The sequence below is a fragment of the Tamandua tetradactyla genome, chromosome 24 (genome assembly GCF_023851605.1).
Source record: "Tamandua tetradactyla isolate mTamTet1 chromosome 24, mTamTet1.pri, whole genome shotgun sequence".
NCBI classification, from domain to species: domain Eukaryota; kingdom Metazoa; phylum Chordata; class Mammalia; order Pilosa; family Myrmecophagidae; genus Tamandua; species Tamandua tetradactyla.
This window is the reverse complement of record NC_135350.1, coordinates 8,113,769-8,133,573: the sequence shown is the minus strand read 5'-3', so window position 1 is coordinate 8,133,573 and position 19,805 is coordinate 8,113,769. Positions and strand designations below refer to the sequence as shown.

General features: G+C 38.9%; 1 protein-coding gene and 1 long non-coding RNA gene across 3 annotated transcripts in view; both read right to left on the bottom strand.

Annotated features, from left to right (window-relative positions):
* Positions 1 to 275: 275 nt before the first annotated feature.
* On the bottom strand, positions 276 to 3,488 carry LOC143668011 (calcium/calmodulin-dependent protein kinase type II subunit delta-like). The gene is made up of 2 exons (XM_077142456.1): positions 2,459 to 3,488; positions 276 to 929 (listed from the first exon to the last, which is right to left on the bottom strand). Exons 1-2 carry the CDS (start codon positions 2,521 to 2,523, stop codon positions 758 to 760), a joined length of 237 nt encoding a protein of 78 aa, XP_076998571.1. The 5' UTR covers positions 2,524 to 3,488; the 3' UTR covers positions 276 to 757.
* An 8,735-nt stretch (positions 3,489 to 12,223) lies between these two features.
* LOC143668427 (uncharacterized) overlaps positions 12,224 to 19,805 on the bottom strand; it is a 103,423-nt gene continuing 95,841 nt past the window's right edge. For both annotated transcript variants that reach the window (XR_013168438.1, XR_013168439.1), the window contains exon 6: positions 12,224 to 12,361. This is a non-coding gene — a long non-coding RNA (uncharacterized LOC143668427). The remainder of the gene's footprint in view (positions 12,362 to 19,805) is intronic.

The following is a 19,805-nucleotide window of genomic DNA, read 5'->3' as shown; positions in this document are numbered from 1 at the left end:
GGTTTACACTACAGCATTTTGTACATTTTCATTTCATAAAACCATATATTCCCATGGAAATACCTTAGGCATGTGCTCACAATAACTGGAATACCTAACATGAGTTTATAAGTGCTTTTGCTGGAGTTCGACAAACTAAATCACAGCGAGGGCCCGCCAAGATTTTTAATGATGTCAACAGCTATGTTGGAAGTATGAATTACCTCTGTGGCTATAAACTGCACGTGTAAAATACATTACATGTGTGTGAGAGAAACCTTAATGCAGGAGACCAAATAAAGGTCTTAACTGCACACAAACACGTCAAAATCAACCCAAACTCCCTAAAATACAGCAAACATGCTTCCTCCCAAAGCTGGTACTGTTAAATATGCTTTGATGAATTAAGTTCAAGTGTAACTGCAATTGAAATATATGATTCAACTGAGCTGTGACCTATTTTACCTCTGAAAAGTAAAAGGAAATTATGGCAGTTGTGAGACTTATATTTTTCCATTCCAAATCCTTCTGAAAGTTATTTCACACTGGAGCTGAAGGCAAAATGTACTTAGTGACATTTATTTGTTTTAAAATTAGTTATTTATGCTACTGCTCATAGGAAAGATAGAATTTTAATAACAATGTATTAAATAATAACAATCATATTCTTTCATTTACTTTTAAACCAGTACAAACCAAGAGTCATACAAGAAGGAAATAATCTCAATACATAAAATGATATCTAAATCTACAATTCAATTATAACTACATGACACATTTACATACAAGAGAACCAACAATCAACAGGACAAACAGAAAATTCACATATATAAATATGTGGTTGAAAATACCCACCCCTAGCAGAAAGCTTTTTGGTGTTGATAATTTTGGCAGCATATTCTTGGCCAGTAGGAATTTTCATACATCTTCTCACCACTGAGAATGCCCCCCTGAAAACCAATAATTAGCAGGTCATCAATATAATCAGCTCTGATACGCTATTAAAATACTATGACAACCTAATCATTTTTATTGATTTCAGTGAATTATCAAACATCAGTGCACTAGAGTAAGGTCCAGAAAAAGAACAATTCTGTCTGGAAACCCAGATCTTCTTCAATGTTTGAGAATAAAAGTGAATTTTATTTAACAAATTATTAATCAACAAAATGAAAAGAACTGCCAACAATGACGGCTCTTGTTTGCACATGAAATTTGAAAACATTTTACAATTCACACTCAGCACCAAATGCTCTGAGAAAATCCTGCAAAGAGCAGAGCTGAGAAGGAGCAGCAAAAATCTGCTGTCTTTTTATTTGGTAGGGGAAAAATTAATGTGGCTCCAAGCATATATGGCCATTACTTTCATTAAAATAAAAATCGTGAGCACATTTGTGTGGTTTAACAAAACCTGGTATGGTTATTTCACTATGCGCTGTTTGGGATTGGGGGAGGGGAGATATTTGAATTAAGCTGCTCTTCCGACATATTCTCCATGTTTCGACAGCAGACAATATATAGACATGATTCTCATTACATTTAAAAGATAGTTACAGGTCCTGTAATTCAACAGTATAAACCAGCAGCTTGGACACAAACACACCCCTTTCATAAGTAATAATCGAAACTAGGAAAAGAGGAATTGGGTTTGGGTTTGCTGCTACATAAATCAACAATCAGGGCTCGGCCCCTAGGTCCCTTCGCACAGGTCTTGGCTAGGTCTCCAGTACCCTTCCTTAACATCTACAAGCAGTTCTGCCAGCGGGTGCAGGGGGTCGTTTTATACTATGCTAGGCTACCCTTGGGAAGCGCTCCTCCAATCTACAGAGGGCTTTTCCGCTACCTGTACAAATAAATCCGCACAGAAAACGCGGAGATGCACAAGTATATACTAGAAAGGATGATGATATGCAAGTAATCTAGTGCAAAGAATAATTGATGATATCGGGTAGGGTGGTCGACTCCGTTGGGTGGCCCTTTTCCTGGACAGAACTACTGGATGCAAAATAGACTCTACGACAAGTTGAACTTTCGGCATCAATAAATATGGCACCGTCTGGGGCAGTGAGTTCTCATTCGTATGTGGGTTATACCGCCGACACGCCGGCTAACCCGGAGGGAGGCATCTCTATTTACACAAAACGTGATCTACATCGCATTTACATAGATTCTTGTTTCCTACACACACACGCACTTTTCAGGATGACAGCTACAACTGCAGAGGTCGTAAATTCACTAAGTCTCTGGGTTAAAGAGTAGGAGGGAGGGAGGGATTATCAGAAGGGGCCACAGCAGGGGTGGGGGTCTTTCCCCTCCCTTGCCCCAGTCCTCTTCTAAGGCAGCTGATAAAGCAGGAACCCCCCTCTTTCCCTGGTTTCCCAAACTCCCTCGCCCCACTCCGGAGGCCGACAGGTCAGGGGCAACGCCACCCGCCCTCTGCTGGAAAGGGGATGTGAGTATGCCGGGCAAAGGCGCTTACTTTCCGAGCTCCTCGAAAAGCTGATACTCGTCCGTGAACCTGGTGCAGGTTGTCGTCGAAGCCATCCTCGGTCCGGACTGTGCCCCTGGCTCGAAGGGCGGCGGACGAGACGCGAGCAGTCGCGCGGCTTCGCTGGGACTGGCCCTGCAACGCTGTCACCCAGGGCCGCCCTCACTTTTCTCGTCCGAAAGTAGCTCGCCCGGGAGGGAGTGTGCGCAGGGGCGGGGTGGGAGGGGAGATGACCAGAAAGGGCGGCGTGGGGTCTCCTCCTTACTGTCCGCCGATCCGCCTCCTCCTCCAAGCCTTGCTTCCTTCTTCTCTAGATGCTCCACCCGCCCTTACCAGCCCCTCTCCCCAAGTGCAGGGGGCAAAGTATTCAAGAAGACGGGGCCGAGATATGAAAAAAAGCAGCCGGGCATCGGGCGGGAGGCGAATACTTGCGAAAGGAGCCGCACCAGCGACGGGAGGGACAGAGGCGGCGGGGAAGGAACCCGAAGGGGGCGGGGGAGGTGCGAGGGGCCGAGGCCGCCGAGCGTGTAGCGGACAGCTTCGAGCCCAGCTGCAGCTGTCAGCGGGCGCGGGGCGCGCGGGGACTCAGCTGAGCGCGCGCTCCTGGCACCGACCTCCCTCCCGCGGGCAGCGGCCGCAAGGACTGGGCCCGGCACCTCCGCGTCCTCGCGCTCCCCAAGGAGCCCGCGCGGCTTGGCGACTGCGCGGGGAGAGAAAGAGTGCTCGGCTCAGGCTAAGCCTCTTCTGCCGTCCCCAGGCCTCCGCCTCCTCCTCCGGCCCCTCCTCCCGCCGCGCCCTCCGCCTGCCAGCACCCTCCCTCGCTGGTCCCACACCTCCCTCTAGCGACTCCAATCCTCTCCCTTCGTGGCTTTCTCCCTCCCTCCCTTGGCCTCCCGCACGCACACGCCCGTCTAGGGGAGAGTCCAAGGGGCAGGAGGAGGATGCGCGGGGGAAGAATCCCGGAGGGAGCTTAGGTGAACGAGGCCAGACATCAAAGGTACCCACTTAAACCCGCAGAAAGGCTCCTGCCCAAATCTGGGACTAAATTTAGCAGCAGGAGGCGGACGACTCGTGAACCGTCTGGGGGGGTCGTGGAAGCCCCCCAGCCCCGATGTGGGCGCCAGGCACGAGGGACAATGCGCCCCGGGCGGGAGAGCGAGCGGCGCTACCACTTGGCGCCGCTCGTGTTGACACGGGGCCCGGGTGTGCGCAGCTGGCTGCTTCTAGAGAAGGTTCACCCGTCTCCCAAGTCAGGGTCGGGTCCCACGCCAGCGGAAGCCGCGCTCGCCGCAACGCCAGCTCCCAGGCGCCGGGCGCCGGGCTGCTCCCTCCCCCACAACCCCATTAGCGACGGCGACGCCGGCGGGTGCGCCACGTTTCACTCCTGATTTGACTGCAACCTCATCCTCCGCCTCCCCCGCCGTTTTCCAGATTGGGTTGCTCAGAATCTGGCAGTCCCCAAAGGCCTTTGCTTCGGCCATGAACGTTAACAGAATGAAAGCAAAAACCCTTCCACCGGGCCACACCTTCCCTTCCCTTCTCTTCGGAGTAAACTCCACTGTGAACCTCACTAATGCTGATAGTAAGACGAGTTCTCGCGCGATCTCCCGCTCCGCCGCGGGGGCGGGGAAATGGGAAGGCTGGGTGTCGGTCACGCGACCCATGGGGGCTGACGTCACTCTTATCACAGGAACCGCCGCTAGCCTGTTTCGCTTTGCGAAAGGAAAGAGGAAAAGAGGTCGTGGGTGCTTTGCTTGCAGGAGCAAAGATTTGGCCAAATAGTTGCACATGAGTGTAATTCCTAACGGTGTAACTGAAAAAACACTCAACTATTCAAGTATGTTCCTTACTCTATTAACATAGCCGTCATTGTATACAGTAAGAGGGAAAATAAGTATGCATTATTTAAAATATGTAAGTTAATTGCTAGAACTACCCTTGGTCATCCCTATATCTTAAATATTAGAGCATTTCGAATTTAGAGGCAGAACAGAAACAAAGAAATTATGAATTGTCTTTTTCGAATTACTGCCTTTTGTTCATCAGAGGAGCCTTTTCAAATTATTGCCTTTTGTTCTTCAGCATGAGCCCTGAAAACCTTGCAGTTTTAATCCAGATTTGTTCATCCATAGAGTCGAAATTTCACAGCGGAGATGGACAGAAAAATATCATTTGCAGATATTGAGATTCTTAAGGCTTAAAGGGGTTGTGGCTTGTGCTCATGAACTAGGATTAATTGATTATCTTGTCTACTGTCACATATAATCCTAAAGTTCCCTAATTTTCTGATTTGGGCAATGCTATTCTGCCAATAATTGCAGTTTTATGGAAGTACTCAAAATGCTCATAATGTTTAATACTTTAACAAAACTGGTTTGTATGTAAATATTCTGTTACCCAGGTGTAAAAAGCAAGTATACTCCGAAGAAGATATACAAGTGGCCAATAAGTACATGAAAAGATGCTCAACATCATTAGCCATTAGGGAAATGCAAATCAAAATGATGAAATACTGCCTCTCACCCAGTAGAATGTCTGTTATTTTAAAAAAGGAGAGTAAATATTGGCAGGGATGCAGAGAAATGGAAACCCCGCTCCCCCACCCAGACATTGTATAATGGTATAGCCACTGTGGAATGTATAATGATATAGCAGCTGTGGAAAACAGTTTGGCAGTGCCTCAAAAACTTAAGTATAGAATTACCATATGACCCAGTAATCCCACTTCTAGGTATATACTCAAAGAAATTGAAAGCAGGGACTTGAAAAGAGTAGCATTATTCACAAAAGTAAAAGTAACCCAAGTGTCTATTGATACATGAATGGATAAACGTGGTATGTACATTGATGGACTAATATGTAGCTATAAAACAATAAAATTCTGAAACATGTAACAATATGGATGAACCTTGACGACATTATGTGGAATGAAATAAACCAGGCACAGAAGAGCAAATATTGTATGAACACAGTTATTTGGATAAAAGTAGAATATACAAATTTATAAAGACAAAAAAGATTACAGACTACCAAGGGCAGAAGTGGGTTTTGGAACACGGAATTAGTGATTAATGGGTACTGAGTTGCTGTTTGGGGTAATGGAAAAGTTTTGGTAATGGATGGTGATGGTAGCACAACAGAGAATATAATTAACACCACTGATCTGCATGTTGAAAGTGGTTAAAATTGAAAATGGTATGTTGTAAATATGTTATCATCATTTATTTTAAGCAAGCGTAGCATTGTATAAGATGATCCTATAAAAGATGATATCCAGCTATATAGAGCAAAGAAATATGTTATCTAAATATTAATATTTGTTCTATAAAATTGTAAGGAAAAAAAGCAATTTGATCTAGGCAAAAGAGTTTTAGATTTTATTGTAAAAATTTAGCAATATGACTCCAAGTTATAATGTGATCATTTAATATATCATCTGAATCTAAAACTAAAACAAGAAAAGTGAAATTAAAACAATAAATATAAGTAATATAAAATTTTATAACTCTGTGAGGAAAATTGTTTTTTTAAATATTCAAGTAATGAAGTCTACATAATTACAGTATTTATCTCAGTTATTTAAACTACAGATAATTGCAAATGGTTATGATAATTGTGCAGTATAAAGAATATTAACTGAGTTTTAATACGAATATAGTATTAGACAGTAAGCACGTACATTTTTAAGCAAGCACTGTTTGCTTTATCTATATTTGTACTGAACCTTTATCTTAGATGAAAACATTTCTCTAATTTAAACAAATATATCAGCTATTTCTTGAGTCTGGACCTCTAAAAGACAGTAATCAAGTCAAAGGTTTTTGAGCTCTATTTCAATATAATTTCAGGAATAATGGCTAAAAGATAAAGTTAAATTAAAAAAAAATGTAGACCCATAAAGTAAAATAACAGTAGATGTTATATTTAATTCAGTTTAGTGAGTGCCACAATGTATATACATTTTATCATCCACTTAAACAGCTCCCATGAATAAAATGAGGAGGAACTTTAGGAAAGGAATACAAGGGGCCAAAACCCATATGATTATTTCATTGTTTGTTTAATTTGACTATCATTAATATGGAACCAGATTAGTATTTTCATTATAAGATCCAATTTTATTAGTATAGAATCAGGTATTTCTTTTAGACTCCAGTGTCTTAGAAGAGTTGAAGGAAAAATCTGAAATTGTGGAACCATGACCATATCAAACATTGAAGTCTCTTCTATAACTACTTGTTAAAATACTTTGAAATTTATTGGGGTTTTTTTGTATATTATGTTATGTTTCACAATAAAAAAAATATAGAATCAGAGACATTCAATGATTGCTATGTGCTTTGTTGAAATATTCTACAATGAACATATGATAATTTTATAAACTAAAATAGACAGACCTAATTTATAGAAGGTACAATATTTTAATTATAGTGCCTGAAATGATCTTTAACACGGATACTGTTATACCATCATTTAAGACCATAAACTCATAATAGTGATCATTCGCACTCTATTATTATTTTCAAGCTTCTCCTTATACCTTACATACAGTATAAAAAATTATTTCAGTATTAGCAATTAGAAAGTTAAATCTGCTTCACAAATTACTATTCCTTCTAGAATTATGCAGAAATGAATTTGGATTATGATCTTCTGTTTGTTTCATTCAGTAGCCCCTTATCATCTCTCATTTCTGGTTTTGTCCCCCTTCATTCCAGTCTCAGCACAACAGCCAGAATGATTTTCTTAAAACTTCAGTCAGATCAAATGCCTCTGATCCAAACCTTCTGAGGGGTTTCCATCTCAATTGGACTAAAAACCAAAGTTTTAAAAATGCCTACAAGACCCTAAGGGTTCTGTCCATCGCTATCACCCCATTACCCTCCTAAATTCATCTCCTGCTGTAGCTCACTCTGCTGCAGTCACACTCACCAACTTGGTGACCCTGAAACACACGCAGTATGCTTCTGATTAGGGAATTTGTACTTGCTGTTTCATTCTGCCTGGAATGTTCTTTTCTTAGTTATCCTCCTTTCTCTTTCCCTGACCTCCTTCCCATCTTTTCTCAACTGTCACCTTATCAGTGAGGCCTTCCCTTCAGTTATTGCACCTCTCACAGTTTCTATTCCCATCCTCTGCTTTGTTTTCTCCTTAATAACCGATTACAATCTAGCACACTGTAAATTTTACTTTTTCCTTGCTTATTGTTGATTCTTCCCCAGTAGAGAATAAATTCTATGAGGACATGTATTGTCTGTTTTGTTCATTGCTCTAATTCCAACACCTAAACTGTGCCTGGCACGTAATAGATGCTCAGTAAATTTTGTTGAATGGGCACATTAGTTATTTGGGGTTTAGGTTATCTAATCATGTTTTTCCTGTTAATACTAATAGCTAAGAATGAACATGACAATAAGACTTATTATAAAGGCGATTTTTTCAGCTATTTTCCATTAGTTGACCACAATATCTCCATGATTAATAGCATTTATGGAGAGAAATAGATTTTTTTTTAAAGCAGTAATAATTGACATCAAAAGGAAAGAGAAAGGACGCAGTGCTAATTTTTGCCATTGAAGTCCATGAAGGAAGAAAGGATCTTTTGTTTTTTTCTATTTTTAGATGTATTGGCCTTATCAAATTTTACATTGTAATATAATACAGATGCCAAGAGTTTCAAATTACTAGATCTCATTGTGAAGATTCAAGTTATTGTAACGAAAAGAAGAATGGAGATTTATGAATTTTTAACGTGAGAAATGGGAAAAAAATCTTAGCAGCATATTTGTTTTCTCAAATGACTTAAGATTTGAAAATTGAGATTAGCCAGTATATTGCTTCCAGCTCCTTTCTACTTTGCTGAGCTGAAAACAAACTATTCATGATGTTATCCTCTTATAATTTACGTTTAGTACTGGAAAGGCAGTAACAGTCAGCAAAGGATAGAGCAGGGTGTAGTTTGAAAAGTAGTTCAAAGTCGAGCCCTATCACTACAAAGGATGTCAGCCTTCCATCAACACGAGACCTTAGTCTTACTCTAAATGTAAACCCCATCCTTCTCTGTGATATTATCATGGGAGCAACAGAAGACAAAGTAAAAATTACCATTACAAACAAATACATCATGAGAGCCAAAGATAGAAAACTATTTTCATTCTTTCTCTCATTTGGCTATTTGAAATTAAAAATTGCAGGACTTCAGTTGTCTCACTGGGAAGGGACAAGTTAACAATACTTAAGTAAACAAAAGATGATATTGTCGTTCACTGATTTCCCCTAGCTGCTAAGTTCTAAGACAAGAAACAATGAAAAAGGAATGTTACCTAGATAGTTCCTCAAAGTGCAGAATACATCTGTAATAAACAGATGTCTGGGAAAATTTTAGCAGGGACTGGATTGTAACCAGGCTGCATTGTAGATTTGGAGACAAGAGGAAAAAAGCAACTTGCAGTTTCTTTCCAGTTAGCCTTCTCAAAAGGCTGGCACGTGATTGTGTCTAGCTATGATAACAACCACGTAGAGCCAGACACAGTTGTCGTCTTTTAATAAGTGGCTAATCTATTCACCACACCATCTTTTAGTGCGAGATAAATGTGCAGATGGTGAGATGAACTACTCATAAAACAAAAGCTAATAAGAGAAAAAGTCTTCTTTGCTGAATCAGCTGCTAAAAGAATTAATTTTTTTCTGAAAAATGGCTAAGTAAACAAATAAATAAAGCATATTCACATAATAAAGAGCTAGCTCTTTTCCTGTTACTTCCAAGTATATTGATTAGCATGCCTAATCCTCACACTCCTCAGGGATCCCCCATGATCCTCCATGCATACCTAAAACGCTGCTAACATTGTAGCCAGAAATTACATGAAATAACTATAAAACAAAAGAACTGCATAAAAGGTTGTGGAGTCATCAATAAGTTAAAGAAAACTAGTTAGACAACACCAAAAACAAGAGGTGTTGTCTTCCTCTGTGCATCCATGATGATTTTCACTTACAAGTATTATAACACTTGTGGCACTGGACTACACCGCGGCACTAGCACAGGGCATGGGCCATAGTAGGTCCTCAATAATTCCTTTCTTTTAAAAATAAATATATTATCTTTGTCTTCTGAAGTATTAAAAATGCCCAGTCTTTAAAAGGGTGTAATGATCTGTGTCAATTCTTAGCTAACTTAACTTCTCTATATCATTTCATACCTTTGACCTGAAATTCTCTGTTGCTGGTTTTCATGGCTAGTACACATTCTCTATTCACAGTCACATCCTTGGCACCTGCCAAATCCCACCCCCAACATTTCTGTCTCTTTTTTCCTTCAATCCTTTTCTTGATCTTTTCTTTCTCTGCCCTTATGGTAAATGGCAGTGGTCACAAAGGCTCCATCATTGACTGCCTTTTTCTTATTTTACATATCTCTCTTAGGTTATCTTATTCACTTTCACTATTTAAATTATGGTACATCTTAAGTCTGGTTTACCAAATGCAAATCCTTAGACAAAAGCGTATGAGAAAGTGATTTGTTGTGGAAGTGCTCCAGAGAGAAGGAAGCGGAGGAAGCATAACCACAAACAACCTTCTGTGCCTTCAAAGTCCCAGCCTCAGCCTGACTTGCTGGGAACTCTGGAGTATAAATAATAACTCAGATTTTGTTCCCCTCCTACTGCAGTCAGTTATTGGCCACCAGCTACGAAGGAGGGAGTAAAGAAGGGACGTAAACTCCTGTGGACTCGGTCCCCCTGCCTTTCAGGCCAAGAGCTCCCATAGCTGGATGGGATCTTGGTGGGGTAAAAGTCACAGGTACGAGCTGTTAGAAGCAAAGACAACAGAGCCGGGGGATGTGTGCACAGAACTCCAGAGGAAGGAGAGGAGAAGCAGGGTCAGCTACAATATGGAAATGTTATCTAACTACTCTGAAATCTGTACCTCAAGCTCAGACCTGTGTTGCTAACTTACTACTAAAAATTCCCTCCTGGATATTCCACCTGTACCTCTAATTCAACATGTTTAAAATTACACTAATCTCCTGCCTTCCCTCTATGCCACATCCTTCTGAGTCAGCTATGTCAGCCCCTCTCCCTTCCTCCCACACCAGTCACAAGTCCATATACTTCATGCCCTTTCCCCTGCAAATGCCTTAGTTTAGGCCAAAAACATTTCTCAGTTGGATGAAGGTATTACTCACCAGTCTTGCTCTTCTCTAGTGAGTTCACATCAAAGAACTCTAACGTGTCGCTCCTCAGTGAAGAGACCTTTATTCATTCTTATGTATCTTTAGAAAAAAAAACCAAAATCTAGTACTCCCTGCGAGACATTTCCTGGATGGGTCCCACTAGTTTCATACGTTCATCTCTTGTCCCTAGCCCCTGCTTCTAAACATTTCTAGAAGATCTATCCACTTTCCTCCATTTCTGTCACCAGCATTATAGACCGAACTGTCACCCTCTCTCAGTTTGATGAAACAGCCTCCTAACTGTATTAATTCTTGCTTTCTTCCGTCTCCTGCGCACAGCTGACAGAATGATCTTTTGAAAACAAATCTGATTCCATCATTCCCTTGTTAAAATATTTTAAGCATCTTGAAATAGAGACCAAAATCTTTCACATGGTTTGAGAAGCCCCACATGACCTATTTCTGTTTGCTTCTATCTTGTTTAAGAAGCCTTTCATATCCCCCAAGTTATAATTATATTTTGCTACGTTTTCCCCTAATATTGTTGTGTTAGTTAGATTCAGCTGTCAACTTGGCCAGGTGAGCATACCTAGTCTTGTTGCTGCGGACATAAGCCAACCGTACGTGAACCTCATCTGTTGCCAATTACATCTACAGTCAGCTAGGAGTCGTGTCTGCTGCAATGAGTGATGGTTGACTTAATTGGCTGGTGCTTAAATGAGAGATTGCGACGTAGCACTGCTAGCAGCTTGGCATTCCTCATCTCAGCACTCGCAGCTCAGCCCGGCCTTGGAGATGCAGAAAGAATCACCCCGGGGAAAGTTCTTGGAACCCAGGGGCCTGGAGAGAAGACCAGCAGAGACCATCCTGTGCCTTCCACGTAAGAAAGAACCTCGGTGGAAAGTTAGCTGCCTTTCCTCTGAAGAACCAACAAAATAAATCCCCTTTTATTAAAAGCCAATCCGTCTCTGGTGTGTTGCATTCCAGCAGCTAGCAAACTAGAACAATTGTTAAGCTTGTTTTGATTGGTATTTTAACCAATCTGAATTCACTTTTATTAATAGCATGAGGCAAGGATCTCTGACTTTAAATGGCTACTAGTTTTGCCAAGGCATTCACTGAAAAGGCATTCTTTTCCCACTTACTCGACAGATATCTTTTATCATATATCCCTTTATATATGGGGTTGCTTCATTACTCTGATATGTTCTATTAATCTATTGTCTATTCCCGTCTTAATATACTTCTCTTATTTCATTTTCAAACCTTATCTTCTGTTTTGTTTCTTTTTTTTCTAAAAACCCAACGGTTACTATGAACCAGTGATTGTATTCTTTGGATGATTTGTATGGCATGTAAATATATATCAGTAAAATTACATTTAAAAAAACCAATGGTCTAGACATTCAGTTATCTTTGTCAAAAGCTGAAAATTATTTTTTCATCATTGGGGCCAGTGCCAAATTTACTCTGTTATATATCAGGTAGACAATACAAACTGTACTTAGAATAGATTTTAGAATGTATGTTTTTACTCAGTCATCACCAAATCTGTATAATTATGGTAGTTTCTGTTACTATTTAGATAATGGTAAGTCCAAAGAACGTATTATTATTCAGGGAGTGGTTATTAATTTTCTAGATCATGAAGTCACCTGTTACTTCTTATTCCCCTTCTTATTTCTTTCCCAGATGTTTGTTATAGACATGGTTATTCAATCCTTCAAAAAAACAGAAAGAGAAGAGGTTTTTAAGATTTCTGTTTGCCCAATGAGATAATGCCATGTAGCTAAACCTATCCCAACTCTACCCCATCCTCCTACAGCAATAGAGTTGGAACTGAGCACATAGAATATTATCTACCACATTTCCTTGCCTCATGATTAAATTCCTGCAAAAGGAATGTGAGCTGAAATCATGTATAAAACTACCAGGCCTGGCCCATCAAAACTTCCCATGCATGCTCTTTAATGTTCTTCATGTGTTCTGAATTACTGGGATGGCCATTCTTAGGGCAATCTTGTAAGCATGACGTTAAAGATGGAAGAGCCACTGTCAGCCTGGAGCAGAGCTGCTGCTACTCTGGAAACCCTGCTCTAGACCAAAGAAATAAAATTCTTACTCTGTAAGCAACAGAATTTTGAGGATCTATTTGTTTCTGTAGGTTATCATACCCTATCTAAAACAAAGTGTGTACCATTTTTTTAAATCAAAAATCCTGCACAAACATAAGATATTATTGCAACTCAAAGCTTAGGAGTAAAATTAATGAATCAAGGGAAATCTGTGATATGAGTTATTACATATTTTATTTTCCCATACTATGCCAGTGTCCACTAGTATAATAATTGAGAGTTAGCTGTGCTACAGAATACCCCAGGCCAGTCAGAGGAGATCTCTGTATGATCCAAGGAGGAAAAAAAGGAGCCAAATTACCTGTTTTACTCCTCCCATGGGCACGCACACACAGTTTCAACTCAGTAAGGGAAACAGAGTTTTAGAAGTTCTGGAAGGTATGCAGATAGCAAAAGACAGGGCTACATTTCTATCTAAAACCCTTTTAATGTTTTTCAATTTCATCTATTATATCTGTGAATAAACACCTCAATTAGTATCTAATTTGTGAGCAACACCTCTTTTTTTTTAACCACTGCTTATTTAACAAGGAAAGTGTGCTCCCAACTTGAGAGTGAAAAAATGTTGAAGTTGGAGGGTTATCAAAGTACACAGAAACAGGAAACAAAACAAAGAATTCCTGCATCATAAATGTGAAGAATTGTGTAATTAATTTTTCAACATTTGTTAAGTTACGTATATGTGTGTGTGAGTGTGTGTGTGTATTAGGCCAGACACTCTGAGAAGATAATGTAGAGCAAAATAAATACTGTCCTTACTTTCATAAACCTTACTTCTGACTATGGGAGATAATCATTAAGCCAATTATTCACAAAATTTTAAGAAATATAAAGGAAGCATATAGGGAACTCTGGGTATGTATAATATTTGTCTTGGGAAGGGTAGGCAAGGAAGGATGAGCAGAAGGAGACCTGAAGGATGACTAAGAAGTAAGTGGGTGCAAGATGGAGGGTGCAGGGAAGAGCATTCTAGTAAATGAAATATGACAAATGCAAAGTACCGAAAGAGTTCCAAAGTAGTTTAAGTGCTGTGAGCAAGATGAGCATGTAGGCATGGAAGGCCAGGATCTCATGGGACCTTTCAAACTATGTGAAGAGCATTGTGGAAACACTCTGAGATTTTAAGAATGGATGAGCTATGGCCCTATCACAAAGTTCACTCTGACTGCCTTGTAGAAAGTGAATTTTAGCAATCAACTAAAAAAGGCAAGGTAAGAGAGAGTAATGGCTTGGATTTACATGTAGTGGTGGTAAAATTAAAGAGAAAAGAATATTTAACTTATATTTGGAAAAATTAGTATTAAAATAACACATCAACAATTGAGACCATCTGTGTTCATATGAATTAGCTACAACAGTACACTACCTATGCTAACATAACTTAGTTTTTTCCTTTCTTTCTTTCTGTTTTTTAGAAAAAATTTGCCCAGGAAACACAAGACTATAAATCAATAAATAACTTTACCATTTACCTCAAGCAATTTCTTCAAATCAAATTATCAGAGACTGTAATCGGTTCACCTTGTCAAAGGCCTTGCTTATTAGTTTACTTATCAAAACTCTCAGGTGGTGCAACAATGGCTCAGTGGCAGAATTCTCACCTGCCATACCAGAGACCCGGGTTCGATTCCCAGTGCTTGCCCATGTTTTTTAAAAAAAAAACAACTCTCTTCACGTATCTACCAATCCTAAACTAGTGTTATGAACACTGCCAAATCTTCAGTTACTCTTCTTAAAAGACTTTTGTCTTAGTTTGCCAAAGCTGCCAGAATGCAATATAACAGAAACAGAATAGCTTTTAAAAAGGAAATTGTTAAGTTGCAAGTTTACAGTTCTAGGGCTATAAAAATGTCGAAACTAAGGCATCCAGACAAAGATACCTTGATTTTCTACATTCAGGAAAGGCTGATGAGTCTGGAATACCTCTGTCAATTGGGAAGGCATGTGGCTGAAATCTGCTGGGGTCTTTGGCTTTTCATTTCAAACAGCTCCGCTGGGGGCATTTTCTTCCTTTATCCTGTGTTGACTCTGAAGCTTTTTCCAAAATGGTTCCTCTTAAAAGACTCTAGCAATCAACCCCACCATGAATGAGTGGAGATATCTCTCCATGGAAGCAACCTAATCAAAAGGTACCACCCAATGTCAATGGAAACAATAAAAAATATCTCACCCAGCAATATTGAATCTGGGTTTTAAAACATGGCTTTTCTGGGGTACACAACAGTTTCAGACCAGCACACTTTCCTTAAACCTTTACCCCAAACCTTTTAAATATCTTACCTCTGACTTCTTCCTTCTGAAATACTGCTAAGACTCTCAAAGTGAAATCCTTCCTATTATAAGGAGAATGTAGAGCCTTATTAAAAAGGTTGTTTGATGATATTTTGAGGAGTTCAACAATGTAAATACAAGAAGTGCTTCATACATACTGGTATAGTCATAAAATGGAATATATGCAGCTATTATTGCACTAATTATGTTATAGAAAAATATTAGCATAGAAAAATGTCGCAATATGTCATATACAGATTCAAGTTGCCCAACAGCGTACATATTTTAATCCCAGTTTTAGCTGGTTATTTGTTTATATATGTATATAGATAGATTAAATTCTGAAAAGTTAACTTCCTAAATGTTACCTGTGATTATTTTGGAGGGGTGAGAAGAAATATGAATAAACTTTCCCTTATTTTCTGGTTTTCCTACATTTAATATATTTTTACTTGTTTTATTCATTGCAGTAAATGCAAAGAATGCTACAAAGAGATATAACTTTAGAACTTATATACATTTGGTTATTGAAATATGAATTCCAGAAACAAATAGAAGTTTAAAATTTTTAAGCTCTGTAATTTATTCCTTGAGAGCCCCTCATTCAGTGATAGAGGGGTGGAATGGGGCACAGAAATAACTGTCTTCTCATTTACATAGTATAGCGTCACAGCAACTTTATAAGAAACGTGTTTTTTGTTTTGTTTTTTATGGATGAGAAAACTAGGGCACTAAATGTTTATATAACTATCTAGTCCTCGCTAGAAAGATACAGGTTTGTCCAAGAAAATAATAACATTAACATTTGTTGAGTGTATACTATATGCCTCACAACACTGTGAGATAGTTTTCTATATTCATGTTGATTTTACTGATGAGAAACAGGCCAGATATGAGTGTCCAAAGGAAGTGGCAGTGCAAAAATCAAATCCAGGTAGGTGCAGCCCTAGAGCCCATATTTTTACTCACTATATATTGTCTCCCAAATTTTTATTCATTGTTCTGTTGAACTAGATCCTCATAGATGTATTTTTTTTTCTTTTTTTAAATGGGTAACTCAGGAAATACTTAGTTACTTAGGTTTGACTGCTCTACAATAGGAGAGAGGATGTATAGTGAGTGAATCGACTACAGAAGTAATTTGGCTTCAGGAGAGAACCACGTGAATTTCTTTCTTCACTAATTAGCTATACTGAATCCTAAGTGTCAAGTAATATCAACCAATCAGCAACTGTATTTCCTGAGATATCTGTGATTCATTTCTAACCACACTGCTTATGTAGCTATAGCTACCTGCTACAGAGGTTTGTCAGAGGCTGTCCTTCCTCTCTCCCTTTTAGGTTCCATCTTCATTTTTCACTTCTTCCTGGTCCTGGAGACCATGATCAACCTCAGGGTTAATACAATTTGGGAGTTTGCGAATCTAGTCCTTCCTGGATATCCCAGTGACTACAGGCAAACCAATTTCCTTAATGTTCCCAGCCCATCTCATTTCTAAGCCCTGCTTCCTGATCTTCAATCTGGGCTCTTCCAAAAGTCTGGCAAAGTAGGAATCCAGGTGTTCCTCTGAAATGCAGATGACGTATTCACATTCACTTGGGTTCCATCAATAGCTTGTCCTCTCTTTCAATCTGTGCAATCAGGCTTCCAAATCTCTACCACTCTGAGGATCCAATTAAATGAACCAAGGACTCCCAAATGACCAAACAAAGGCAGCATGTCCCAAGCCTCATCCTCATGGGAATCCGTAGAAACTGCATAGCTGATTATCACTTTTTCTTGAAACTGTCCCTCTTTGACTTCCATAATTCTAGTTCTACCACTATAAGGTGTTTTCCTTTTTATTTATTTCTCTGCACTGTACTTCTACCTTCCCCTATACCTTAAATTTAGGCCTTTCCCACTATGTGGGAGTGAATAATACTGCCAAAACTCTTATCTGTTGCCTCCCTATGGAAAACTCCCATGTAGTGATATGTAGCCCAATAGCTCTCTTGAGTTACTCATTCTTATTTCCCACTTCTTACTTGGCTGTCAAAGTATATCCTTGCCACAGTCTTGATTTCTGTTAATCATAACATTCCCATGTATTCAAAATCAGTCCTTGAAGTAATGTTTGTTTGGCTCTCTTTTCTCGTATCCACCATTTCCAACAATTGCCAAATTCTGTGTCTATATTCAAGATATCTCAACCATTTACCCATTAGGATTCATTCCCTCCCACTAATATGCCATCATCAAGGGAGTCTTTATTATTTTGGTGCTCAAGGACTACGATGGTCTCCTAACTGATTGTTTCACCTACTGATCCTCCTCCTCCAAGCTCGCTGCCAACTTCTCCAGTTTTCCACGATTCCCATTTGTCACCTTCCATATTTAAAAAATGAGATGAAGTTAGAAAATGAGGCCCTGTCATGAGTTTCATGCTTATCTACACATCTCATGTAACAAATATTACTTATTTACATCTACTATGAGCCAAGCACTTTACTAAAATACTTTACATATGTCATTTTTAATCCTTTCAACAATCCTGGGCTTATTATGCCTATTGCATATTTGAGCAAACAAGGTTCAATAATGGTGTGTTTGATTTCATAAGGTCACACTTACGAAAAGGCAGATAGAGCTGCTATTTGAGCCAGGTCTCTTGGATTACAAAGCCCATTCTGAGAATTTAATGCATACATATACTATGAAGATGCATAAATTAGGCAATCAGAAGATGGAAATAAAAATGTTTGTTTTATATATGAATACACCCTAGACAAAATTAAAAGTCTATCCAGTTAAGTTAAGAAACTCACTCTCCAGAGATTTTTCTTAATATATAATGAAATTAAATGTAAGGTACAGTGAGTAGATATTAATATTTTGTCCAATTCTAAATTTCCTAGCTGAGATTCAACAAATGATAATTTTGATGAAGTACAAGATTTATTTAGACCCAAACTGTGATTTTCTGCAAGAAGTAAAACTATTATCACACTCCAAGTAATGACCCTGTAGTGTGAAATGGATGCTTTTAACACATGTTTACAAAAATGTATATAAAGAACTACGTGTACTCAACCTCTCATATGCAAAGATAGAAGGAAAACAAATAGCAACTCCCTATACCACAAGCCAGAAGGAAACCAAATATGAATATGAAAACAGCACTGTTAACACTCAAGGTGCCTCTGTTTATGAACACCAAAACTTTGTTCCACTATCAGAAAACCAAAATAAAGCAGAGCAAAATAGAAAGGGTTGGTAAGCTATAAACTTCTGCCCAGGAAGTCCTTTTAACACATTAAATGGTTACATTCTTGCTCTTGTTTGCTCTTATTTTTCCACCTCCGTTTCTTTCATATCAGTAAACTGTTTCTGTATAAAAAATTCTGATTCCTTCTTTTACCATCTCTCCAATTCCATGTTTGCAAACTCGTCCAAAGAAAGAAAAGGTATTTTATATCAAACAACAGATCCTATAGTCTAGCCTGAGAAATCCATTATGCATAGAAAATGAGAAAAAATTAAATTAATTCTAGACGCAGTTGAAAGCAATTCTTTTTTTTTATTAGATTTCAAAGAAAGATTTGTTGGCCTCTGAAAGTTTTAAGAGGCCAAGAAATTAAAAGGGGTTTCAAGAGATCATTCCAGAAGCAAAAGGAAAGAACTTTGGTGTATTTACACATCAATTCAATAGAGGGTATTGACATCTTATTAGAACCTACCAATCTTACTAAAACATACCTTCAAAGCTAGTATATGTTTACAAAAAAATTATGGTTCATTGACTTCAAGTGACAGGAATTAGCTTGAGCTATCCTTTAGCAAAATGGAAGAATTTATTATAATGATTCAAGGATATTTTCTAGAATGCAATGATAATAATAAGCCTTTGTCTCGAATGATTTAGAAATTAAAAATGGAGAAACATTAAAGAGCTAGCAGTATTGTTATTCCATCTCACATTTGTACTCCTCCTATACTATATCATTTATTTATTTATTTATTTATTTATTTATTTATTTATTTATTTAAAATATTGTATGACAGGGTCACATTTCATTATTTTTCCATGGGAGTCTCCCATTATTGGAGCACCATTTGTTGAATTTTTATTTTGCTTGTTTGTTTGTTTTGCTTGTTTTTTTTTTGGGGGGGGGGGAAGTGCACAGACTGGGAATCAAAGTTGGGTCTCCCACATGGCAGGTGAGAATTCTACCACTGAACTACTCTTGCACCCCCATGCCTTTTATTTCACTTAGTATATAGTGGCAGGGTGGTCATAAAAAGGTTATACAAGTTGCTCACTAAACAAGAGTATCAGTTCAAGGGAATTAAAATACAACCCCAGCTCTGTTAGCCATGCTGTGAGCCCGCCAGGCTAAGTTGTCCTAGAAGTGATGCCTTTTTCTAGCTTCTGTAAAACAACATAATGCTAAGTAGAGGTCCCATCAAATGATCATGAGTTTGCATGTTTCCAGTTGAATTACCCAAAGGAAAGGAATATAGTTCAAACCCTCAAACCCTAAATTCCCAGAGAAGAGATTTTGAATGAATGTTGTGCCCACTCCTGGCTCATTTAGTTATGATTCAGAGAGCAAGGATTTTTTTTTTTTTTTTTTTTTTTTTTTTACTCTGAATTAGATCGAGTTTTCTGGGTAGGGGCAGGTACATTACCTCTAAATTTTATATTTCAGACTGCCCAGCAACCACAGAGACTTAGTATAAGTCAATTACTAATGAGGTTTATATCCGGAAATATGCC